The sequence below is a fragment of the Mus musculus genome, chromosome 6, assembly GCF_000001635.26.
Source record: "Mus musculus strain C57BL/6J chromosome 6, GRCm38.p6 C57BL/6J".
Taxonomy (NCBI): Eukaryota; Metazoa; Chordata; class Mammalia; order Rodentia; family Muridae; genus Mus; species Mus musculus.
This window is the reverse complement of record NC_000072.6, coordinates 115422957-115449766: the sequence shown is the minus strand read 5'-3', so window position 1 is coordinate 115449766 and position 26810 is coordinate 115422957. Positions and strand designations below refer to the sequence as shown.

Genomic DNA, 26810 nt, shown 5'->3' with positions numbered 1-26810 from the left:
TTCTCTCAAATTCATCTGGTCCTGTTAGGTATAAAAAGCTCGGAATTGGATCAGCAAGCTGTCTTCACAAGTAAAAAGCCATGTAAACCTAACAACTCAAGTTTGATCCCTAGAGCCCATGCTGGAAGAGGCAAGTGGACTCTTCTAGGTTGCCCTCTGACCTTTACACAAGTACTGTGGTAAATGTGTACGCCCATATCCAAATATCATACACAGATAGTAATATGAATAAATAAAAATAAAATTTAATTAAAAAACAAAATAAAACACCACTGAATTAATGTTGGCTTTGCTTTGACAGTCATCTTAACTTTTGTTAGACTCCTCCTCCCTAGAGCTTTGTGCACATTGCCCATGCGCTACCTCCCTGACTTTAGGATAATGTCTTGAATACTAAACAAATAGGCATGTTCAACTACTTGATTGATATCTTTACTAGAAAGTTCAATAGTCCTTCAACCCAGTGTCCTGGCCGTCCCTATAAGCTCCTTTTCGTGTGTGTGTGTGTGTGTGTGTGTGTGTGTGTGTGTGTGTCCAATTGAGCTGAGGCAGCTCCATGCTCTGTTTCTCAAGCCAGAATTCATGAAGTCATCTTCACTGTCTATTTTTCTTGAAGTTACTGGACCTCTTTCTTTCCCTCAAGTGGCTAGCTCTTTCTTTAAATACAGGCTTAATAGTCCATTAACTAAAACACTTGTAAACATAAATACTTTGGATTTCAGATTAAAAATAATTCTCTAAAATAGTTGCAAATACAAAGTACGGTATCTTGGTCTTGAGAAAACATATAGATCTAAGCTTGTAAACATGAAATATATATTCCTCTTCACCTCTATCTCTGTACTGAGACTCCAAGTCTCTGCATGCTAGGAAACACTCTATCACTTATCTACATTCCTCCTTCCGCCTCTTTCTTGAGAAAGGGTCTCACCATATAACCTGGCTGGCTTTGAACTTACAATATTCTTTTCTTAGTCTCCAAAGTGCTGTGATAGCAAGACAGGTTCCACTGTGATATTTTATACACATAACCTGAAGGTGTTAATAGCGACCAACCCAAGGCTTTGCACAAACTATGCAAGCTATTGCTGAAATACTGAGTCTTTGGATTTTTAAAAACTAGAGTCTTATTATGTAGCCCAGGCTGCTCTTGAACTTGGGTTTCTCTATCTTTGGCCTTCCAAGTGCTGGGATTTTAGATGTGTGCCACCATGAGTAGCTGAAAAATATCTTTATACAGTATTTTTATTGAACCCATCTTCTTGACTGCAATCTGTTCAATGAGGTCACCCATGGAATTTTCCACATGACAATATTTTGCTACTAAAAAATTTCAGGGTCTTGTGGATTTTGGATTCTAGAATTAGGAATACTCAATCTGTTTTCATATGTCTACACCCTTTATTACAAATCTTGGTAACATCTTCTCTTCTCAATCAGCCTTATCCTTCATCTGATGTTGTCTTCCTGTCTCTGCATGTGCCCCACTTCTGGAACTCCTTGAGTCCTTTCTCTTTATCTTGTTTCTAGTGGTACTTGAAATGTTTTCTCTTCTTTTCTTTTCTCTTTTCTCTTCTCTTCTCTCTCTTCTCTTCTCTTCTCTCTCTTCTCTTCTCTTCTCTTCTCTTCTCTTCTCTTCTCTTCTCTTCTCTTCTCTTTTCTTTTTGAGACAGGGTTTCTCTGGGTAGCCCTGGCTGTCCTGGAACTCACTGTGTAGACCAGGCTGGCCTCAAAACCCACCTGCCTCTGCCTTCAAGTGCTGGGATTAAAGGCACGTGCCACCACTGCTCAGCTTACTTGTGACTTTCTAACAGATCACAGAAATTCCCTAAGTGTCTAAATGCTCAGTATAAATGCCCAAGTGTTTCTTTTTTTCCTGTTCCCACTCCTCACTTAAAATTGTGACTTCCATGGGGCAGAGTTGTCTCTTTACCACTGGACACAGCCAGAGCCTACAACAATACTTCATTAAAATCTTACATGTGATTCTATCTCCTTCTGATCGTTCTCTGAGTTTGCTACAGTTTATTAATCTACTCAAATGGTGACAACTGTTTGAATTTCTGGTGTTTGTTATTATGAGCTTACAGAAGCATTACTGTAAAGTTTTGCTTGCTTTTTTGAGATAAGGTCTTGCTATGTAGCCTAGGCTGGCCTCAAACTTGCAGCAATCCTCTTGCCTCAACCATCTGAGGGCTAGAATTACAGGCATGTATCATTATGCTCAGCTCATTGTAAACATTTAATTTACATATATGCAAGGGTCAGCCTTGCCAGAGTTTTTGTATTATATGGTATGCAAACTATATATTTTATAAGATAATGCAAGATGATTTTAAAAAATGGCTATATGAGTATATAGTTTTCTAAACTGTTGTAAAATTTGAATGTATCACCACTGCTTGGTGACTTCAGCCTTCATTATGTCTGTTGTCTTCCTCAGCCTCTCTCATATCTGTAACTGTAGGTACATAACACTATGCCCAACTCTCAGGTTTCATTGAGAATCTATTATATGTAAAACATAAGTATGATCTCAACACATAGTTCCCTGGCTTTTCTTTTCTATGTTTGTAATGGGACATCTTGTCTAAAATAGGACATTAGGCATTCTTCATATGTTCTTGGATGCTTATTTGATGTCTGTCACATGTGTTATAAGCATCTTCTCTCTGGCTTTATGTTAAAATGCATTTTTCAGTGATTTTTTAAAAACAGGTAAACATTTCATGCAGTCTCTATTTTTGAGTGATGCTAGGCACACTCTCTAACACTTTGAATCCTGTTGTGTTTGTGTGTCCATTCTTGCTGTGATACATCTCTTGTCAACTGATGTTGGTGGTGATCTTTCTGTCTCACTGGATGCTTGTATACATTCTTTCCCTTGGCACTCTGTAGTCTTACTATAGTGTGTGTAGGCATAGAAATTCTTTTACTTATTTTCTTGGTTGTGTTTTCTGAATCTGAGTTTCTCTCGTTCATCAGTTTTGGGATTCCAATTAGACAAATGTTAAGTTATTTCTCATTTTAGCGCTTGTGTTTCTAACTTCTCCTTTGTGCTGCCCATGTTCTTGTTCCTATTTGTTTACTAATATTGACTATGTATGTAAAAATCAGAACACCAATGAAACAAGACCACATAAAAACCAAATTATACTGGTGAAAGTGAAAGCAAACATTTCTCACTAATGTTTATTAGTGAGACTAATAAATTAGTGAGACTTTTCTGAATTCACTGTGATATTTATTAGTGCAAGCATACCTTTAAAAAACTCTTAACAATACTACCAGCTCTGAGAATTTAAAAATATTAAAATTTTTGACCATAAACTGTGGAACCTACAAAGTCTAAGTAGGGAATTCTATCCTTCAAAGAGAAATTGAAGATGCTTGTTCTGGAAGTCCAGACATAGCTGACTGTGGCATTCTTAATGCCTTTGAGAATCCTGGCTCCATGTGGAAGCCCAGCTCAGCTCTTCTCCTGATGAGCACGGCAGCACAGCACCTTCTCAGTTCTGAGGGCAACTCCCCAGGAAAGTCCTGCCAGGGATTCTTTGTTTTGTCTTTGATGTTGTTATGGAATTCTGTTACTCCTTGTGAGATCAGCAGTATCCCAAAGAATAGGTCCCAATGTAGAACCTGATGCAATTGAAACCCCTTACCTCTCAAATGGTCCCAAGTACTGTGGTTGTGCCAATGCTGGGGATTAGCAGTAAGTTAATTTGCAAAGCCTACTCCATGCTAGTGAAAAATTTTGATTGCCATAATAATAAAAAAAATTAGCTTAATTCCTATGACATATGCCTAAAGTAAATCATTTTGGGAAGATTTGATATCCTTCAATTCTAAAGAGTAATCATCCGGCCTATCATTTATGAATTTAATACATATACAAATTTGGGTTTTTTTGAGTCAAGGTCTCATTGTATAGTGCTTGAACTCAAAGAGATGCACCTGCCTCTGCCTCCTGAGTGCTGGGACTAATAGTGTATGCCACTATGCCCAACCTTGCATACAAATTCTTAATCTGAATATATACAGAATATATATGTAAGAACTTGCTTTTACTGTTATTCCCCTCAAATTTTATGATAAGCATTTTTTCATGTTATTTAACTTTCTCAAGAGGAAGATAGGAGAATATCACTGGGTGTTTTTCTGTTAATTTATTTACTGACTTTACCAGTACTCTATTTTTTTTAGGGTCTATAGAACAACGTGTATTTTCCATCTGCTTTTAACAGTCAACTCTTTGGATTATTGTGCAGTGACAGTGTAATGAAGTTTGTAGGTTACTATTTCAGAAGTATATACATTGACTCCAATGTCTTTCTATTTGCCTTTAAAAAAATGATTCTTACTTTTGTTTATGTATTTTAAATGTTTTCCAAGTTTCTCCTTAAATTTTTTATTTATTAAACTATTATTATTATTGTTGTTGTTTGGGGTAGTTACCCGTGAGCCATGGTCTATGTGTGGAGGTCAGATAACAAGTCTGCGGCACTGAGTTTCTCTTCCCACCTTTAAGTATGTTCTGGGTATGTGCCCCAGGGGATCAGGTTTGTTCAGCAAGCACTTTTACCTGCTAAACTATGTTGATGGCCCAAGTATTCATTTTTCCCCCTTTATTTTTATTTTATGAGTATGGGTATTTTGCACCCCGTGATGGAGTGCCCACAGCGTCCAGAAGAGGGCATTAGATCCCTGGGATTGTAGTTCTAAAAGGCTGTGTGCCACTATGTGGGTGCTAGGAATTGAGCCTGAGTCCTCAGGAAGAACAGCCAGATTTCTTAACTCCTGTGTCATCTCTTCAGTTCCACAGTTCTTTAATTTTTACAAAATTTCATGTACAACAAGCTGAGTCCTTAGCATGGTACTGATTTTACCATGAGATTGAAAGTTCTCTGCTTGGACTGCATGCAGCCTCAGTTCAGCAAATAGGAGCTGCGTTCCTGAGCTACCCTAGGCAAGCAGGAGTGCATTTGAACCATTTACCCTAGACACAGATAGCATAGGCCCTCACAGAAGCAGGCTTAGGATGCATTGAACTGAGGGCAGATGGTGTTTACTCAGAGCTTGGGGAGATCTTATCCCGACTGATCTTTCAGAAAAGATTACAAAGTATGATTGCTCTGTTAGGAGTGTGTCTCTTAAGGATTCAAGTGTTAAGTTTTAATCTTTATGTGAAGTGGAAGAGGGTGGAAACTTAATCTGACTGAGGTTAGAGGTGGGGCCTTTGGACAGTGATTAAGATTAGATAAGGCCATTAGGGTGGTGTCCCTGTGATTGAATTCTAGTTACTTCATAAGAGGAAGAGAGACCAATTCTCTCTCTCTCTCTCTCTCTCTCTCTCTCTCTCTCTCTCTCTCTCTCTCTCTCTCCCTCTCCCTCTCCCTCTCCCTCTCCCTCTCCCTCTCCCTCTCCCTCCCCCTCCCTCCTCTTCTCCTGCTTCCTGTCTCTCACCATTCGTAGTCCTACACTACTTTAAAATCCTCCATCAAGAAAGCAATTGCTGACTTGCTGACTCTCAACCTGAGGCCAGAACCACGAGCCAAATAAATCTCTTCTTTATAAGTATGAAGCCTCGGGCATTTCACTTCACTAATGAAGGGCCTAAAACAGTGGTGACTCAAGAAAACAAAACCAAAAAGCACATTTGCAAGCAGCAAGCAAAAGGCTTTTGTTTTTGTTTTTGAGCTTTAAGTGTTTTTGAGTTATAAGCTCTCAGAAACAAGATGCTTCATTTTGTCTGAAATGGTAACACACCAAGAACCTGTCACTATTTCATTTTAATTAATTCCAATAAGTTTACTCCTTTCTGTTTGCCTTTTGACAGGAATCACAGATGTAAGCTTCCCCCACTGGCATCCTAAGAAGGTCTCATAACAGCTGTCTTACAAAACATTCCTTTTGATCTATAAATGAGTCTACAAGCTATGGTCAACTGAAGCTTAATTATGGGACTGCACCATATTCTATGGAAATGGCAAACATTAAATTGCCAAGGTGCATTTTAAACTTTGTACAGGTAAGACAAAAAACATTTGCTAATTTCATTCTCCTTAGTTCTTATGGGTACTGATGATAAGCTAAGAGGACATCTTTGTGAGTGACAGTCAATGGCCTGATTGGGAATGAGGCAGCAGTTTGGTGCTTAAGTTGTGTTTCTTCAGGCTCTACGATTTGAAGTGGATATCTGTAAGTGGGAATCAAACTTTTTAGTCTCAGAACTTGCTTGTAAGTTCTAATTTTCTAGGCACTCCACCAACATACAGGAAATAAATTACTACAAAGTCTGAATGATTATACAATTCACACTCATTAATGTATATGACCAGCATGACCCAAACTGAATGAGTTTTTCAGATAAATATGGCTAGGAATTTAGCAACTCAAAAAAAAAATTACTCATTAAATACAATGATATGTTCTTCCTTACAGAGATCTTAGATTATTGGTTGTGCATAATGACTGAATCACAGATATTTTAATCACAGACTGATTTCTTTTCATTGTTTTTGGTTTTTTTTTGAAACAAGGTCTCTTGCTGTCCCTCTGTCTCCACCTCCTGTGAGCAGGGATGACAGGCATGTGCCATCATGCCAGGCTCATGAATGTGCTTTGGTGTTTTAAATGAAAGCATCTCTTGCCAGGAGTGTTTCAAGGACTCGTTTTGAAATCCAAACCTTAGAGATGTATAAGACCTTGGCTGCCAACCTAATCAAATTGTTTTCTTCCTAAGGTGACTGAGGGCTGAAGTATTTATGTGACTGGCAGGCTATGCCTGAGAAAGTGGCAGAGGAAACTCTGGCTTGTATCTTTTTACCATATTAGATTACATTTGGACTAAAAGAACCCTACAGATCCAACTAAATTTCATTGCTTTATAGATGAGAAAATGTTTGTAGAATGTGGTTAAATAATGGCACAACACACACACACACACACACATCTGCTGAGGGTTATGAATTTCATAAAAATTAGTTTTCCTTTATTGGTCTGCCATCCATCTAGAGCCCAGAAGTCCTAACTCATGCCTATCTTGTGTGCTTCATCTTCATTCTACAGAAAAAGCTCAAGTGAATCAGTATTCCTTCATTTATTTATGTTTTATTTTGTTTGAGACGGGGCTGGCTTGAAGATCACTATAGAGACCAGGCTTGATGAACTCCCAGAGATGCCCCCTGTGTCTGCTCCTGAGTGCTAATATTAAAGGCATACACCACCACACCTTCCAGTATTTATAAAGTAAATACTGATAAACAATGTATTCTATGGCTTCCAGTGCATAAGTTACATGCTATTTTATTTCTGAGTATGTTAAAGTTATTTTTAAACTGTATATAAAATGAATATATTAATGTACTTTTCTTATACCTGGGACAGCATATCCCTAACTTTCTAAAACACTCTTTTCACAGGGAAGAGCTCAGTTGTTGCCTTTTGCCCTTCCATTACACAAGGCTTGATCTGTGGCTGGACTACAGGAACAGCACTAGATTAGGGCTTGGTAGGGACAGACCTCACTAACCCGTAACTTTGCTTTTCCTTTTGTAGTCCTGGGAATAAAGAGCCTATTCAAGTGACCCCATGCCTTTGATGCACAATTTCTACAGTGCTAATATATTAATATGCTTAATATTACAGCATTAGTCCATGGGTCAAGTGATATACATATATAGTCTATCAAGCCTTTCTTGTTTAAGAGATTGTATAGCACGATGAAAAACACACTAGAGAAATCAGAAGATGTAGGTCCTAGTACTGGCTCATCATTCACTGTCTTGCTGCGATACCTTGGATAAGTCCTTTCAAAAACAAAACAAAACAAAACAAAACAAACAAAAAAACCCCCAAAAAACCTCTGCAAGATCCACTGAGATGCCTCAAAGACTCATTTTGGGGAAGGGGAAGTGGGATAGAGTAATGCTGCTTTTATTAGCTTTTCTCAGATTTTCAAATGTTATATTACTTGAAGAATGAGTTCTGCCAAAACAACTCCCCACAACTTTATCTTTAAATTCTTAGAGTGAGTTTGTAACAGGAAATAGAATAGGCAAAATTGCAGAAAACTCTAGGATGGTTTTTTTAAATTTAATTTTTACCTTGCATCCTTCACAAGCATGAACTCCATAGTGGAAGCCTGATGCTTTATCCCCACAGACTCGGCACTCAATGGCCATGAGGGAGTTAGAAGGTTCTTCATGAGGCCTGTTGTAGAGCTGGGTCTTTTCAGAATAATAAGGTGGAGATGCAGGTTCTACTTTGATCGCACCTGTGCATGGGAAAATTTGAGAAGATGGTTATCTCATGACAAACAATCTTAAAGAGGAACTGTGGCTTTCCATGGTGGCCTTCATATTTTCATGCCATAACTTTACTGTCTCAGAAGAGGCGCTGGGGAACATGAAGAAACGTTGGTGCTCAGATAGGAAAAGTAAGACTTTGTCATCTCAGGCAAGTCACAACACCCCAGAACCTCACCTGCACAAATAAAGCGGGAAGGGAATTAAAAGCCAGAGAATTAAGTGTGCTTCCCCCCCCCCCCCCCAAACTTCCCGCTGCTTTCCACAGACATTGCACAGGGTTTGGATAAGTGACGCTTACTTGGCTAGGCAATGGGCTGCATCTGGCATCCATTCTGCTATTATGGGTTTTATTGAAAAGGTGAATTTTAGAAATAGTTTTAAACTTTTCTTGCAAAAGAAATACAGAAGGAACATGGGCAAGAAAATGCCATGGTGAGCCTAGCCCGAGGTGCCAGGTTATCAACAGGGTTGAGTCTGAGGTGGTTTGTAAAGTGATCTTTGATAGAGAGTGGGAGCAACCTGTGTGAGGCAAGTACTGCGTTTGCCCGTGGCTCAGACCTATTGAATTTCCGTATTAGGCTCTAACCCTGAGCCACACAGATAAATACCCACGTATACTTTCTATCTAAAGAAAACAACTAGAAATTACAGGAAGTTCTTACTTATTATCAAGTAATGCTTGCCAGTGACACAGGGGTGACTCTGGAAAACCAGCACATCAGCCCACAAGATAAAAATCAAGGAAACAGCACCACAGAAATGATACTTTATCTCAAAAAGTTTGGTTCTGGTTTTCTTGAGGCTGATGTTTTATGTTAATTTACTTAATGTCATGATGATCTGTCAGTCAGCCACAATGTTCAAATGTAAGTTTATGCCCCAAACTAGGGTTTGAGGTAAATTTTACAAATTACAGCTTAGAAAGAAAGCCTAACTGTAATAGTAACTTAGCTATGATGAGTCATGTAAGTTGACCTACAGCTATGACTTACTGAAAAGAAGCTGGGAGAATTCAAAGTTTACATGATGGACTGTCAGCCTAAGACAAAACTGGCAATGTAGTCATCCTAGAAAATGTTCCAAAGATGGAAACAAGAAAGGAAAGAAAGGAGAAGATAGACGTGTGTGTGTGTGTGTGTGTGTGTGTGTGTGTGTGTGTGTGTGTGTGTAAGTTTGGGAACATTGGAGGGAGAAGAAGAAAGGGGGTTAGGTTGGGAACATTGTTGTGCTGTCTTATCTTGGCCTCCCACAGACATCTAGAACTTCAAGCGTAGTGGATAAACTGAGTAAAGATGCCTTCTTGTCAGAGTGCTAATCTCAGGAGCATTTATTCAATGGTTATTAAAAAACTGTCTAACTCCAATCCTAGTAGTTTGAAAAGTAAACATACTTTGGTATTCTTGGAGCTTCAGGTCATATTTGTAATCAGCAACCATTGGGTCAGCTCTTGTGAATGGAATGTCTTCATAGTGTGGAGCAGAAATGCTGGAGAAATCAACTGTGGTAAAGGGCTTGATGTCAAAGGAATGCGAGTGGTCTTCCATCACGGAGAGGTCCACAGAGCTGATTCCGAAGTTGGTGGGCCAGAATGGCATCTCTGTGTCAACCATGGTAATTTCTGAAGTGGAAAAAAAAGAACAGGATATGAGTCAAGTTCTGGAGGGCAGAGCAGTCCTCATAGACATAGAGAGGAGCTGAATGAGTTTAATAAAGCATTTCACTCAGACTTCCCTATGGGGGTGAGTGCACTACTGCCTTTCTAGTACCACCCAGGTAAGAAGGAAGTCAGCCTTTACCTGAGTTTCTGTATTGAGAGAACTTAAGATCTGCTTCATTAGCAAATTTCAACTATATGATACAGTATTTCTAACTATAATCATCTTGCTGTCTATCAGGACTCCAAAGTGTTATGGAAACCCTGGCCAGTCTTCCCTACGCCTAGGCCTTGGCAACTAGCAAGAGTATGTGGCATCTGGTTTCCTGAGTCTAGTTTGTTTTCCTTAGTACAATGTTCCTTTGGGTCATCTATATTGCTACAAGAAACAGAAGTTTTTCCTTTTTAAAGGCCATAGAGTATTTCACTGTATGTATGTGTGTGTGTGTGCATACATGTTCATGTGTGTGCATTCTGCATATGTGTGTATATATACTATGGGTTTTTTTTTTTACTTGTTTGAGTATGCATGCCTGTGTATACATGTGCATTCTGCATGTGTGTGTCTGTTCATACCACAGAGCTTTTTGTTTACTTTTACTTGTTTATATGTCTTAGATTCTCATGTTGATTTCATATCTTGGCTATAGTGAATAGTGTCATAATAAACATGGGAGCATAGAAGCTTTGACATAGTAATTTTTAGTTCCCTGGCCATATTTCTAGTGGTAGGGCTGCTAATCACATGGAAATTCCACTTTTGATTTTTTGAGAATCTCCACTTGCTTTCTATAATGGCTGCACAGTGTATAGTATACTTCACTAGAGATGTTTCTGTTGCTCCATATCCTCTCTTCTCTTCATGGACTAGCTATTCTAACAGACGTGGAATAGTATATTTTTGCTGTAGTTTTGATTTGCTTTTCTCTGGGGATTAGTGATATTGAACATTTTTTTTCATGTACCTTTTCACCATTTCTATGTTTTCTTTTTAGAAATAGCTACGAATAGCCTTTGTGCATTGTTTTGGACTGAGATCTTTGGTGTTTTGATACTGATTTGCATTCCTCTTGAGTGTGTATTCATGTGTGTGTGTGTGTATGTGTGTGTGTGTTGTGCATATGGAGGTGTTATCCTCAAGAACATCCTTCACACCCTTTGATATATATATATATACTCTGTCTCCTTTCGGCCCCTCTCTCCCTTGGTCCTTTTTTTGCCTCTAGTTCTTAGATGCTTGGATTTAAAGTGTGTGCCACCATGCCTGGAAAATATATATTTATTTTATGTATATGATTGTTTGCCAACATGTATGTATATGTACCATGTGCATGCTTGGTGCCTATAGAGGCCAGAAGAATATGTCAGATCCCCTGGAACTGGAGTTACTGACAGTTATGAACTGCCATTTAAGTGCTGGGAACTGAACCAGGGACCTCTGGAAGAGCAGCAAGGGTCCATTTTTCTAAGTATGATTTACTACCATAGTAAGTAAAACAAAACTCTGACTTATTTAGGTCCCAAGTACTGAATATCAACTGTGAGTCACTGGTGAGTATAGATTATAAATCTTTATGCAATTATAAGTCTGATTTGGCTTACTTGAAATGAGCTCACTATTCAAAGTGGTGCCTAGAAAAGCAATCACTACTCTAAATGCTACAGAGCTATGTCAATTCAACATTGTTAAACCTGGTGACAAAGAAATGAACTCATAAATTTTATCTTGGTTGTAGTCATATTAGCACCATTTGACAAAGGTTTGACTCACAGTAAATGCTCATTAAATATTTATCTATTAAAACTAAATGAAGTGGAGGAAATGACTCTGAACTTTTAGCAGAGGGGGCAGGGAAGGAAAGAAACAAACAGACCCACTGAGTGCCTCTCATGAGCCAGACACATGTATCTTTTATTCCACATATGCTGAAATATCCTCACTTTATAGATAAAAAGACAGGGCTAGTGAGGATTTATGACTTGTTGAAGGTCTGTGGGCTAGGTAGGTGTGGGTGATTCAAACTCAAGGCTGACTTAGAAACTATCCTTTCAAATAACCTCTCATTGATAAAAATGTTCTGGAAGATGGGCTCCTCTCATAGGACTAGTACACAGAGAGTGAAGGCATTTTTTTTTCTCAAAGGCTGCATGAGATGAAAGAATTCAGCTATAGTTTCCACGAGAAAACAAAGTTCCTTATAGATACAAGTAAGGATACTAGCTCTGTGGATGTGCTTCTTGGCTGCAAGAGGGCTCACTAGGCAAAGTTTGGGTTCCCTTGTCAAATATCTGCATAGTAAGTACCCAAACAATCTTCAGTTATCTATGTTATGGTGTAAACATTGCACACCAAAAAGAAGAGTGTGCATTGGTGATAACTTAGAGGACGTCCTGGTCTTAGTGACATCTAGAAAGAAGTCTGTACTCCTAATTAGCAGGAATACCCATCAAACTATATCATTTGCCTCAAAATCCCTCCTCATGGACCCAGCCAGAGTCACTGCATTTACTTTCCCTAATATGTTTAATTTTCATCTCTTTCTGTTCTTACTCTTTGTTATCAGTTATTTTCCTCTCACAAGTTTCCTTTCTTGTCTAGATTGTAATATTCTTAAAGTTTGCTGCTTCTCATGGTATATGTTGCGATTGACTGAGTTAAAGGTGGTGAGTATGCCTCTGTACAGAAACTGAGAAGTTAAAATAAGGATGCAAAAATACCTAGGTTTCTGTAAAAATTGGTCATTCATCATTTTATTGGTTAACTTCTTTTTCCATTTGGAGGTTGAACCCAGAGCTTTGCACATGCCAGGCAAATATTCTACACCTAAGGTTTTTAAAACAGGGGTTCAATAAGCAGCCCAGGTAGATCCTAACTTATTTTTTCAGTCTTATTTTCCATTGGTGTTTCCATGCCTGGCATATCCTACTGGTCTACTTGCCTCCCATTTCCTCTTCTTGCTCTTTTTGTAAATGCAGATTCCTGAGGTTACTGTATCTTTTCCTGTCCTTCATTTCTTTGTACCACATTTGTTCTTGTCTTTCAAGGCTAAATACTACTTTCTCTATGAAACCTTCCATGAATCTTCCTCTTTAGTACTGACATAATTTCTGATCTTAAGTATCTATAGCATTTACATTTGTATGCTGTCTGGAGTGAAGAGACACTTTATCATCCTGTTTCCCATTAGTTCTTCTGCATGGCTTTTGTGTTCTCTATGCTTGCCAATTGAGTAATATTGTTATATAGGGAAGAGTAGAATGTTTTCTCATTTGGCTAAGCAGGAAGAAGAAAATGAAGATATATTCTTAATGGTTTAGTTTTGTCAAGATGTAAGCTCCCCTAAAAAGATTAAGTTTTGGTATTGTAACTAAGACACAGCATGAGCTAGAACTCTACTCTCAAATCCATATATTTAGTCTTTTTCCTTGATGACTATCAGGAAGATTAGAATGCAGTAAGTTATTTTTTCTTCTTTTGTTATACTGGGCCCTGAACCCAGACTTGCCCATATAATAGGCAAATGCTTTACTACTGAGTTATAGTTTCCTTACTTTTCTAAGCAGGGGGGATAAAGAAGAAAGAAAAATATTTGCCCCTCCTTCTCTAGGAAGATAAATTTCTGAACTACATGCTTTCCTCTCCCTTTCCCTTTCTGTATTCTGGGACACCTTGACCTCAACAGCATCACTTCATAGACATGGTTACTGGGAGGCACAGGATCCAAACATGCTTTATTTTACTTTGACTTAGAGATGGTCCAGGAAAGCTGCTTCTTATTTTGTCTCTAGAAAACATAAGCTTCTGTTGCTGCCAAGCTGTAAGTCAAGTAGGTGTTTTTTGTTACTCCATGCAATTACCCATGAAAGAGCAAATGGACAAAATATTTGCGTGAACAACAACCATTCTCAGGAGTAAGTCAGTGTCTTAACTCTCCAGATGGGTGACATGAGTCCTGTTGCCTCAGGGCATATCCCTTAATTTCACAATCTTTCAAGAAAGTCTTTAGACAGATTTTGTGTGCAAGGACACAGTTCTGCTGTTTCTTTTTGACCTTCAAACTTGGCTTTCATTTTTGTTATGCTTAATGAGCAGCCTTCTCATACTACTCTAAAGTATAATACATTTCAAACAAAAGTATAATTGATTTCATGCAAGAGTAAAATGACTTCTCTAATCAAATAGGCTCTATTTGGGAGTATGGAAGTAAGTCAGAAAGATCAGATTATGAAATCAAGCACCAGGACTATATGTTTTGCCTTTTTGGATATTATGCTGTTTTCTGGGGAAAAGAAACTTCTACTAGAAATGTTGGGGATGGCTGGGCAGTGGTGGAGCACGCCTTTAATCCCAGCACTTGGGAGGCAGAGGCAAGTGGATTTCTGAGTTCGAGGCCAGCCTGGTCTACAGAGTGAGTTCCAGGACAGCCAGGGCTACACAGAGAAACCCTGTGTCCAAAAACAAAACAATACAAAACAAACAAACAAAAATGCTGGGGAGGTCTGGGGTATGACTGGGTGGTAGAGAGTTTGCTTAGCTTGAGAAGTCCCAGATTCAAATCCTAGTACAAGCGGAAAAAAAAAAGTAAGCAAAATCAAATTTATGCCATAATTGTTTTTAAAAGCCTGGATGTAAAGTTCAATAGAGGTTGGGGGTATAGCCCAGTGGTAGCATGCTTGCTTATCATGTATAAGACGCTGGGTTCAATTCCCAAAGAGAATAAAAAACAAAACAACAAAAGGAACCTGAGCTCATGTTGCACCTCCTCAGTATTGAAACTGGTTAATATTAACCGACCTCTGAGTCTTTGGTAATGATTACACTAGATACTACACATGATCTCTTTTAATTCTCTGAACAGTTCTGTAAAGTACAAGAGTTTTCTTTCTTTTCCTTTCTCTCCTTTTCTTTCTCTTTTCTTTTCTTTTCTTTTCTCTTCTTTTTCTTCTTTTTCTGTTTTGGATAGGGCTTTACTGTGCAGTGGTGGTTGACATAGAACTTACATTGATCCTCCTCCCTCTGCTTCCTGAGAGATAGGATTATAGGCATGTGCCACCATGTACTCAAAATTCTTAAAGAAGAGTAATTAAGAGCGGAAGATACATCTCGGTAATGTAATACTTGTCTAAATACATGAAGATACATCCCAGTAATGTAATACTTGTCTAAATACATGAAGCTGTGAATTCCAAGCCCACCTCTGAAAGCTTTTGGGAGAAATATGGCCCAGATACCAAAGTAATATATGGACAATTATTAGGAAGAGTGGGTATTGAATGCAGAAGGTCTAAAGCTCTGTGGCCACACTTAATCTAAACTAATTATCTCTCTTCCTGATCTTCCAGGTCTATACTAAACATCAACACATTTCAACAACTCATGGTGGGCCAGGCATGACACTGATGAGAGTCATGCTAAAGAGTAACTCAGAGAAATGTATTCTGATAAGTATTGAGGCAATGTGACAACATCTCATAGACTCTCTAGAGCTTAGTAGCTTTGTCAGTATTTTCAAGAGACACTTAACCACAAATTTTCAATGACTTCTTGTTTTAGGTTAATATCATATATGCCAGCCCTTCCTCACTGGTTTGTGTAAACCACAGCATAGTACAAACTAACTTGGGAATTATACAGTTCCTCTCCCATCTGTGAGCCAACATCCAGAGATAAAAATCATCCTGAAATATTACAGGGGAGAAAGCCATTTTGAAATAATCGTCATTTCCCATTTGACAGTAAAAGAAAATGGACATAATGATCTGCTTATGAATACAGTCAGCGAGAGACTGGGTGGGCGAGAACACATCTTTTCTGTCTCTTGGCCCAGCATCCTTTGAGCTGTGTGATGCTGTTACTATATTGATATAATATGTTGAAAAAAGAGACTTTTATCCCAAGCCAATTTTTATAGATCAAGATGTATTTGGTCTTAATTAATATATACGAGTCACATCAAATTTCAATAGTCTCATGCAAGAAACCATTTACCAGATGGCAGATTGTGACAGAATAAAATGCAGAAGAACTCTGCAACAGAATTTTTCCTGCTACAGTTTGAATGTGAAATGTATTCCACAGGATTGCATGTTGAAGGACTTGGTACCCAGCTAGCATGCACTATTTTGGAACCTTTAAGAGGTAGAGCCTACCTGAAGGAAGTGGGCTACTGAGGGGTGGGCCTTGAGGGTTTTAGCCCAGCCCTACTTCATCCTCCACTTTCCTGTTCCTTAGAGGGGTAAAGACTTGAGGAGTCTGAGCTGGCTGCTGTCATTTCTAGGCTTAGTGGTAGCTTCTTAAACCAGGACCCCAGTAAACCTTTCATTTCAGGTCATTTCTTGTTAGACATTTGGTCACAGTGAAGGAAAAGGTAAGCACTACACTAACAAAAATAATAACCTCCAATTAGTGGGAAGGTTAAAGGAATGGTTAACTTTTATCATAAACATTGTGGTGGCCTGAGTTTTTACATAATAAGTACAGATAAACCACATCTTATCTGTTATTTTTGTAGGTTGCTGTTCTGAACATTAACAATAAAGGATGGAGCAGTGTTATGTCTGATGCCTGAATTCAAATTCTGCCTTGGAGGTCTTAGTCCACCCTCACTCTATAGCTAGTTTCATCATCTGTAAAATAATGCTACCTCATTCTGTTCTGAAGACTAATGAGATAATATATGAAAAACACCTAGGATATGTATGAAGCTCTAAATACATAATAGTTGTCTTTTTTTTTAATATAGAGAGAGTAACCAGAGTCCCATGGTCTTGTAAAAGGTGGCTAAAAGCCTCCAATGCGGCCTCTGGGGGACAGGAAGAGGAAGAAACAGCAGCAGAGTCCTATTGTTCAAACTGGACTATGAGTAAAACAGATGTCCTGTTTTAAAAACCTCTGGAAAAGGAGAGTGCCTGGCTTCTCAAAGTTACTCACTCAGTGCTTAATTGCTCTTTTGTGGCCTGGAAAGTCTGTTTTATCTGGCATCTCCCCAACTGTATTATACATATGCTAATGAGGTTCCATTAAAAATCATTACACAGAAAAATATCAGGTAGTCAAGTAAATTCCGGAAGTGCTAGGTTAGGCAAGGTTGAACATGTTGACTGCAAGACTTAGACACATGATTCACACGCAGGGAAAGGAAACATGCAGTGTGACCGCTTACTATTTGAAGAGAAACTGCTTATGAAACCACAATATACTGATGTTGAAGTCTGTAACTATCCCTTTTAAAGTTATGACAATGTAACCATGGACAACTGACTTAACTCCAAATTACTGGAAACTGCATTGTGAAGGTGAGAGGAGAAAGAAGTGTGTTTGGGAGAAAGAACGAGGTGGTAAAAGGGTTGAATGCTTATGTTCTATGGTTAGAGTTAACAGATGGTGAACACAGTAGACAAAGTTGCAGCCAAGCATGTGATTCTCAAGTCACGGAGGTGAGAGTCAGAAGAGGGTCCTGGAGTAAAGTATCAGTGCCTTTGAAAGGGAATTATTGAGACACTGAGGCGCTACCTTTTTTTTTTTTTACTAAAGTTTTTATACTACCTGACTTTTACAAGATGATTATGTGTTTGGTTATGTTAAAAATTAAGTTGAATATACTTTGTTTTTAACTCTACCATTGTACTCTAGCCCAACCCCATAAATACCTTTTAACTGTAATATTTTTTAATGAGTTAATCTACCAAGTGGGAATAAATCTGTTTCTTGCATACACTTTGTGTTATTAAACAGGAATGATCAGGTAATAATATGGAAAAGTAGAAAAGATACACTGAAATAAAAGAAAAATATTTAACCAACAGATGCTTCTCTCTCTCTCTATTTATTTATTTGTAAAAATTGTGGGTATATATGTGTATGTACATCCATGTTCACAGGAGCATGTGTGTGCAGGAGCCTGTGTATGTGCAGAAGCCAGAGTCAGTGCTGGATGTCACCTTCAGGAATATCAGCCACTGTAATTTTGAGACAGGTTCTCTCACTGGATCTTTCTGCTTCCCACCCACCCCTACCCTCCGCCCCTGCCCAGTACTGGGATTATAAATATGTGCTGGCTTTTTAAAAATATGGGTCCTGGGGATTGAACTCAGGTCCTTGTTTATGTTATGCTAGGCAAGCACTTTTACCAACTGAGCCAGCACCCTGTACCAGTTTTCTTTTCTTTTCTTTTCTTTTCTTTTCTTTTCTTTTCTTTTCTTTTCTTTTCTTTTCTTTTCTTTTCTTTTCTTTTCTCTTCTCTCCTCTCCTCTCCTCTCCTCTCCTCTCCTCTCCTCTCCTCTCCTCTCCTCTCCTCTCCTCTCCTCTCCTCTCCTCTTCTCTTCTTTCCTTTTTTTCTTGAGACAGGGTTTCTCTGTGTAGCCCTGGCTGTCCTGGAACTCACTCTGTAGACCAGGCTGGCCTCAAACTCAGAAATCCACCTGCCTCTGCCTCCCAAGTGCTGGGATTAAAGGTGTACATCACCACCACCTGACTATCAATTTTCTTATCTTTGATTAGAATCATGGGCCTTTGTTTTATTAAAAGAGGAAAATGACTCAATTTCATTCATAGAAGCATAATTTAATAATGATAGCTACAATTTTTAATCACTTAAGCAGCAGGCATTATATCTTATGCCCATCATGCATGTACTTTAGTGTATATGATACATGTAACAGAGAATTTATAAGTCCTGCATTTCAACATATCCAAATTTTATTAAAGATATAATATGAAGTTATGTATAATTAATCACCGTTTAATAATGTTAAAAATAGACTTAGGGTTAAGTAAATTGCAGAACATTACACAATTAATTGATATTATTGCAAGAATTTCAATTCATTAGTGGCTTCTCTGACTATAGAAAGGTTTAGAAATAAATTATGTGTGTGCCTTTTGTTTATTCAACATAAGAAAACATATTTTCATCCTGCTGCCTACTTAGGACTATTAAAAACCAAACCCAGTGTTTCTCTGGTTTGATTTGGCAAAAGATAAAGCATCTAATATCTTTCTCTATATGCACATTTCTTTATAGGAAACTGAAAGACTTATAGTAAATGTTTGAATTCAGATCAACAAAGCCTCAGAGAAGTTGTAACCTTGGCCTCAGCCTCTAGAAGGAAAAGCACACTCATATTTTATCTCTAGAAGTTCAGTTTTTCTTGTATTGGCCACATGTTGTTTAGGTAGCTTGTCGTGTGGTATGGGGAGAAAGAAAAGATGACTGGGTTATACTGACCATCTCTTTTGCTTCCTGACCCTCAGACTCATATCCTTTCCCACTGTGATCAACTTAGCTCAAGCACAGTTTGTGGTTCTTCTGTTAATCTTTATGTTTCCAAAAAGAGATTCTAGGAAAATCTAACTGGAACTAAGGCTAACTGCTGATAACTAGTGCAGTTGAACTGAAATTATTACTTAGTCCAGTATACATTGGTGCAAAGTCAATTTGTGTTTATCCAGAAATGAATGAAAGCACACAATCATATGCTCCAGGGACAATAAAAAGATAGTAAATGGGATGAGGTGTATCTCAGTGGAAGAAGATATTCTAAGTATGTACAAGGCCCTGGTTTAATCTTTAGCACACACATATTTTATGAAGGATATATTATAAACAATTCTATACTACTGAGTCAATAATCTAGATGAAGTGAACTTCTTCCTTGGGCCTATTCCTCAAAACACAGTATGCCAAAATGTATCCAAAAAGAAATATACAATTGAATAGGCTTATTTATGTTTTAAAAATTGAATAAGTAATTAATAACTGTATAAGACAGAAGGTCAAGGTGCACTTACCGGTCAGTTCTACCAGCCATCCAAGGCATAAATTATACCAGTTCTTTGTTGGTAGAAACAGATATAATAATTCTTGATGAGAAGAATTGGGGAAGGAATGGGGGTAAGTATAATCTAGATACATTGTATGACATTCACTAAGAGTTAATAAACTATTACAAAGGAAAAAGATAATTCTTGATGCTATGAGGCCAGAATTATCTTAATATCAAAACAAGATAAAGCCATTACAGGGGATAAGGCCTTGGTCATGAATATAGACACAAAAATTCCTAACAAAATATTAAGAAATTGAATCTAACTATGTATAAGAATGTATATAGAAGGTGTAGTGTCACGTGCTTTTAATCCTAGCACTTGGGAGACAGATCTCTGAGTTTGAGGCCTGCGTGATCTACATAGAGAGTTCCAGGACAGTCAGGGCTGCACAGACAGATCCTCAAACAAACAAATGAGCAAACAAAAATCCTATACACTATTTATCCGAACTATGCATGAAATTTCTCATTGATAATAAAAGAGAAACAAAAGAAAAGAATGTGGTGGTGATTTCTTTAGATATAGTAAAACAGTATGATCTATGAAAGATAAATTGACCTTTATTAAAATTTAAGTTGTCTGCTCTGTACAAAACTATTTCAATTAAATATTTGTTAAAAGAAAAAGAAAAGAAAAACACATTTGATGCCAGGTATGGTGGTCTACACCTTTAATATCCTAGCACTCGGGAGACAGAGGCAGATGGATCTCTGTGAGTTCAAGGCCATCCTGGTCTACAGAGCGAGTCTAGGACAGCCAGGACTCTACTACACAGATAAACCCTGTCTCAAACAACAACAACAACAACAACAACAACAAAACAAAAACAAAACCACAAACCCAAAACAAATAAAACCAGCATCTGATAAAGGTTTTCTTCAAAATACACAAAGATCTCTTAAGAAAATGAACAACTTGATATAAAAATAGGATAAAGACTTGAGCAAGAAGATCTCCAACCTCATAAATCATTAGAAAACCTTCAAACACTGACAACACCAGAAGGTGGTGAGGCTGTAGAGTGACAGGAATACTCCCTCATTACCAGGAGGACTGTGACAGGGTCTGTGACTTTGGAATAGTATAGTAGTTCTTATAAAACAAAACATGGTCCTCCCATACAATCCAGTGGCCACACTCTAAACTGAATGAAAACTTAGATCCATGCAAAAAACTGCACACAGATTCTTATTACAGTTCTATGATTGACAATATTTAGAAGATACAAAGGAATACTTCAGCAGATGAATGTATAAACTGTAATACAGCTGGACAATAAAATAGTTATTTCTGAAAATGAATGCATTATCAAGCCATGAAAGACCAAGGAAGAAGTTTATATCACTTAGGGAAAGAAGCTAATCCAAAAGAGATATATAGAATATAGTTCCAACTATATAAAGATAGAAATCATGCAGACTTTAAAAAAGGAGATTTATTTTAAATCATTTTATATATATTTGTGTGTACCTGAGTGTATCCCCCCTCTCTCGCTATATATAATATATCATATACACATATATCATATGTGTCAGGTGCCCTTGGAGTTCAGAAAGAAGTGTTGGAAGCACAGGAGACCAGTTTGGTTTTAATAAGTCAACAAGTTGACTACTATGTGTTAGGTATTTTGTTGTTTTTTTTTTTTTCTTTCTAGGAATAGAGACTAAAACATGGGTTCTTTCTCAGTGATTACATACTTTGGCTTAGGGAATGCTCCAAAAACAGAAAATAAGAACAGGCTGTCTCTATTAAGGACTAAATTACATGGTGAAGATTATCAGTGTCAGGGGGTTTCACCCTCATTTGACTGTTATTAATGAGGACTGTTCTTTACCAAGCTTTGTTCTGGGTCTCAGAGGATACCTGACCAAGATCTCTTTCTCTTTGGTGCCAAAGATCTAAAGGATGAAGCAGATTATAAGCTATAAACACAACCAGCCAATAAGCTATACAGTTTTGAAAAAAGTGACAAGTGCTTTTTAAATAGGAAACTGGAGAACAGAAGAGGAGAAAGGGTGGAAAAGGCTATTCTTACTGAAAGGTAAGATCTGAGCAAAGGGGCTGGAGAGATGGCTCAGAGGTTAAGAGCACTGACTGCCGCTCTTCCAGAGGTCCTGAGTTGAATTCCCAGCAACCACATGGTGGCTCACAACCATCTGTAATGGGATCTGATGCCTTCTTTTGGTGTGTCTAAAGGGAGCAATGGTGATGTACTCATATGCATAAAATCAATAACTCTTTTATTTTTTAGAGAAATTACTTAAAAAAAATCTGAGCAGAGTTGAGTGACCAAGAGAGACAATCAGAGATATCAGGAAGAAGGGTGCTCATGGAAGAATAGGAGCTGGGGAAGAGACTCTGGGCAGGTCTATGCATGGAGTGTCATGGCACTAGAAAGAATGCCTGTGATGATGCAGCAAAGCCAAGAGATGGACAGAGGAAGAAGGGAACTGTAGAAGTCTACTGGGGTGGGTTAGGCATTACAGAGTTAATTTGGGCTTTTGTTCAATAATGACTAAAGGGTGTTGAGCTAGGGCACTTCTGACTTTTAAACACAATGGATAAGAGGTGAATGGAGAATAGTGTTGGGAGGAAGGGCAGATGCATTTAACAAACAAAACCTGTCAAGAGACTGCTCTCTAGTCCAGAGACAGTGGGTTGGATCAGGCTGTTGGCATCCCGGGAAGTAGAGGAGAGAGCATATTTTTAGGTTGGAGGAGACAAGAATCATTAGATGTGGATATTCAGAGAAAGGTTCACTGAACAAGTTGAAGTTCTTTGAACCTGACCTTGAAAGAGAAGGAAAATTTGAAAAGGTAGAAGACTGGGAAAGGCATTTAAGGACATACTAAACTTGGAAGCAAGAGGGAGTATGGCTATATTTTTGCAAAGTGAGATTAGTCTGAAGAGAGCCAGGTAGGCTACTTCCTGGGATAGGTAGGAGGGAAGGTAAAATATACGAAATAGATCCAGGCTACCAAAAGGCAGTGGAAGCCAGGCAAAGGTGTGGACTCCACAGCACTATGATGCCTTGCAAGCAGCAGGCACCCAACTGTTAGAAGACTGATGGAGGCAGTTTGAGGACTGTTCACCTGCAAATCTAGAGTGGATGTAAGAGTTTCTCTCACAAAGGAAACTTGGCATGGGCTAAGGAGGGTTAACTCACATGTAACTGATAGTTGACAGTTTCAAGTTTACTTTATAGTGATCACACATGGCTCTCACCACACGTGGGAACTTTAATCTTGGCAATCACTTGTTCAAATAAAAATAGGTCTAAAGCACTGGTGTTCGAACACTGTGAGGCCTCAGTTCTGAGGTTGTATGAGTGGGGCTGCAGCTGCTATTAGTTGCACGAGCAATGCCTGTGTCTATCGATTAGCTACAGGTGCAAGACTGTGCATACGAAGGAAAGAATAGTGCAGTAGAAAGGTACAGAAACCCAATTCTATTTAAATGACTCCAACACAAGTACTCAGGAAGTATTCACTAAATTCTTTGACATTCTGGTGTGTCCAAGGAAGCTAACATAGTGAAGCTGTGCGTCATTTCAGGTCCCCTAAGTCAGTGAAGAAAATTTCTCAGCCCAGATTTCCTCTGAGACAAGAAATGTATACCTAACAAGATACTATGGTTTTAGAGTTTCTCTAGCATTACTTCTTCAGGGTAAAATTATAACTTAGGGAGTACACTTATAGACACACTGACCTGACAATATTAGAGAGATGGATGTATTTTAGCACTTTGAGAGACTAGCTGCTGCCATGCTGCTTTCAAAATCAACTATTATGTGCCTATGATCCCAGCACTAAGGAGGAAGGGACAGAAAGATTTAAGGTCTGATAGCAAGACCCTGCCTTAAAAAATCTTGTGTTTTCTTGTAAGTGACATTTCTTTCATGTTTTTCATATACTTTAATTCACAATTGTGTGGGGCAGGGATATAAGAACTGACCATTTCCGGGAAACAATAAGAAGACACGGAGTCTAGAAATGGACCTAATCCAATTCTTAGAGTTTAAAAAAGAAGTTAAAATCAGATAAATCAGAAATACAGACAGAGTTAGAGCCATGCTATGGAAAAAGTTAATACCAACAACTATAAAATTCTCTTAAAATGACTTGAATTGTTTTTCCTTCTTCACTGTTGGGGATGGAACCAGGATTTTTATGTATGCTAGGCAAGTACTATCCCCACTTCCCTACCCCTGCCCTAATCCTCCAACACCCCCATCCCCACCACATTACAGCTCTCTGAGGTGCCATTGCATGGGATCTTATAAAATTTAGAGTAGTATCAATAATTTAAATCTTTTCTGGACTTTCACTTCACCAGATAAGGACTATTGTATCCTAGAAAAGCTTCCCCACCCTGACCCTGAGGGGAAAATGAGCGATCGCTGCTTCCATTTAAACCCAAAGACCCAAAGAAGGGTCTCAATGTTTGCAGTTCAGTTTCTTCAGAGATAAATATTAATGGAGTGGGAAGTAATTTTTCCATATTTAACACAACAAAGCAACACAACCAAGGCTGGAGAGGAAGCTCAGCGGCTGAGTGCTTGCCTGGCAAACACACACTCCTGGGCCCCAGCCCCAGTACAGTACTGGCTTTTTGTTTGTTTGCCTTTTGCTTGCTTGTTTTTGTTTTTGTTTTTTAAGATAAGATACAAAGCTGTTTTCTTTAAGTTTGATTATTTTCTTCTTAAGATACTCATGGGGGTCTCTAAAGATGTCCCTTTTAGCATTAGTAGTATAGTGGTGAGCATAGCTGCTTTCCAAGAAGCCCCTTTTTACTCAAGTAACTGTCACTTACTTTAGTGCAGTGAACATAACTTCAGATTTTGTTTTTCCATATCCTCTAAATTGCTTAAAATGCAATTCTCAGAATCTTCTATCTGATCCTCCAATAGCTACTATGACAAGGACTAAAACAATAAGCATCACAGAGGGCTTTAGATCAGCCTTCACAAGCACTGTACTCTGTAACCTTCACAGTAACCTTGTTAACATTCGGGGACACAGAAGACACACAAGGAAAAAGGAAACTGACTTGCTTCATTCATAAAACTTGTATATGAGCAGTACAGGACCGGTCCTTGTATTTTCGTCCCTTTAAACTTCTAGCCAGGTGAGAATTTTAGTCAAGTATCTGACTGTAGTAAACCATTAGCTAGAGCCCCTTAGACAGTTTAAATATCCCCCATAGAAGTGGTATGCAATCAACACTGCTCCCATCTCTGAGGGACTCTGGTTTCAAAGGGCTCTATTGCAGCATTTGTCATGTTTCTAAGATGCGTTTCCATTGCTCAACCAGCTCTAGAGAACAAGTGTCATCATCCTTCAAGCTCTGGTGCAACAGCTGAAAATTAAAGAATCCACACAGGACTGAGTCTGGCACTCAGAGGAGGAGGCATATTGAGCATGAGTCCGAGGAAGTGTCCCTGCGTGGTGCCAATTTTTATTAGTGGAAATCAGAGCCAACATGAGGTTACTTAGGGTTGCTTGCAGAACTCTTAAAAAAGAAAAGAAGTGAGATGAAAGGGACCTAGCTCATGGTGCCTTGGAAAAACGTGTAGATGCCCTCTTTGGGACCTAGTGCTCATGGAGCCTTGGGAACATATATAGATGTCCTCTTTGGGCAGAGTGGCTGAAGGGGTAACTTCACTTCATGGATATGACCAATGCAGCTGGACCTCTAGGACCAAAACTAAACATTTTTTTTTTTTATTTCTACAGTAGCAGTACCCAGCTCCTGTACCACCACTCAATCTACTTTGCCTCAGATGCAGAAGGAATGCCTAAGCTGATGGGCTAGGCTGAATACAGAATCCTATAGCACACCATCAATGCTGGCCTTGGATAGCTAATGATGATTGCATACTTGGTTTATTTCTAAGTTTAACTGTTTGCTTTAGCAGGAGTGGAATAAATATTTAACGGTCAACCACAAAACACAATAGATACAAGAAACAGGTTGTTGGGCTCTAATAGCTCAAATTTTTAGTAGAAAAACATTTATGATAAACCAGATGACCATAAAAGTCAAAGTTCAAATTATTAGTAAAAATTTAATATTTTAGTAATTAAAATATTAAAATTAATATTTTACTACCTTAAAGAGTATATTGCCCAGGCTAGTCCCAACTGCTGTTCATGACTGATACTCCCAGCACAGTCTCCCAAGTAGCTGAGACTACAAGCCGCAGCAGCATACCTGGCAAATAATTCTATTTTGTACCATTTTGATAAAGAAAGTAAGTTTTAGTCTATTAGAGAGATTTCAGACTCGGGGAAATTACATTTAGGACAAAGTCATGGCATAAAAATAAGAGATTGGTAAGGAATAAAAATCTTGATTATCTAACCATCTCTTGATATAACCAGCATTAGCCCTCTAAGGCAACCCAAAGTGTTCATTGTGCTATGTTCTAGACAAGTTCTTTTCAAAGAGACAAAAGTACCAAAGTTGGAATCAAGAACTATTTCATAATGTAGCCAGGATATTCTTTCTCAAGGCAGGCTAAATAAAACTAATATGAATAGCGACCACTTTCATGGCTTATAGAAAAATAGAATATTTTATAGAATATAATGAAACTAAACTCCTGCCTAAGAAACTCAGGTGATATATACAATGAATCAATGATAGGACTAGGGGTCAGATCAAGGGTAGACAGTGAACTCAATCCTGAACTGGATTCTTAGCAACACACACACACACACACACACACACACACACACACACACACACACAAATACACACACAATGCAGAAAAAAATTTCAGGAATTTTAATTTTTCACTTTAAAAACTAATGTCTTAAAAATTATAACAAATGTGTTCAAATGTTAGGCTTCTAGAGAAATTTTAAGTGAAGCTATTCATTTTAACCAACAAATGTCTTCATTTTAATGCTCTGTACTTCTATTATAAAACACAGTCACCCTAACTCAACAACCTATTTTATATGCAATCTATGAGACAAGAAAAATAAACCAAACAGAAACACTAGAATAAATA

The 26810-nt window shown here is 38.2% G+C and overlaps 1 protein-coding gene across 13 annotated transcripts in view; it reads right to left on the bottom strand.

The window, feature by feature from the left end:
- The window catches only part of Pparg (peroxisome proliferator activated receptor gamma), a 129526-nt gene that overhangs the window by 40638 nt on the left and 62078 nt on the right, over nt 1-26810 (bottom strand). For all 13 annotated transcript variants that reach the window (XR_001785108.1, XM_006505743.4, XM_006505737.4 and 10 more), the window contains 2 exons: nt 9700-9927; nt 8106-8275 (listed from right to left, as the gene is read on the bottom strand). Coding sequence is in view for 10 of the 13 variants with exons in the window: in XM_006505737.4 (XP_006505800.1) it covers nt 8106-8275; nt 9700-9927 (398 nt within the window). In the remaining 3 variants the exon portion in view is untranslated. The remainder of the gene's footprint in view (nt 1-8105; nt 8276-9699; nt 9928-26810) is intronic.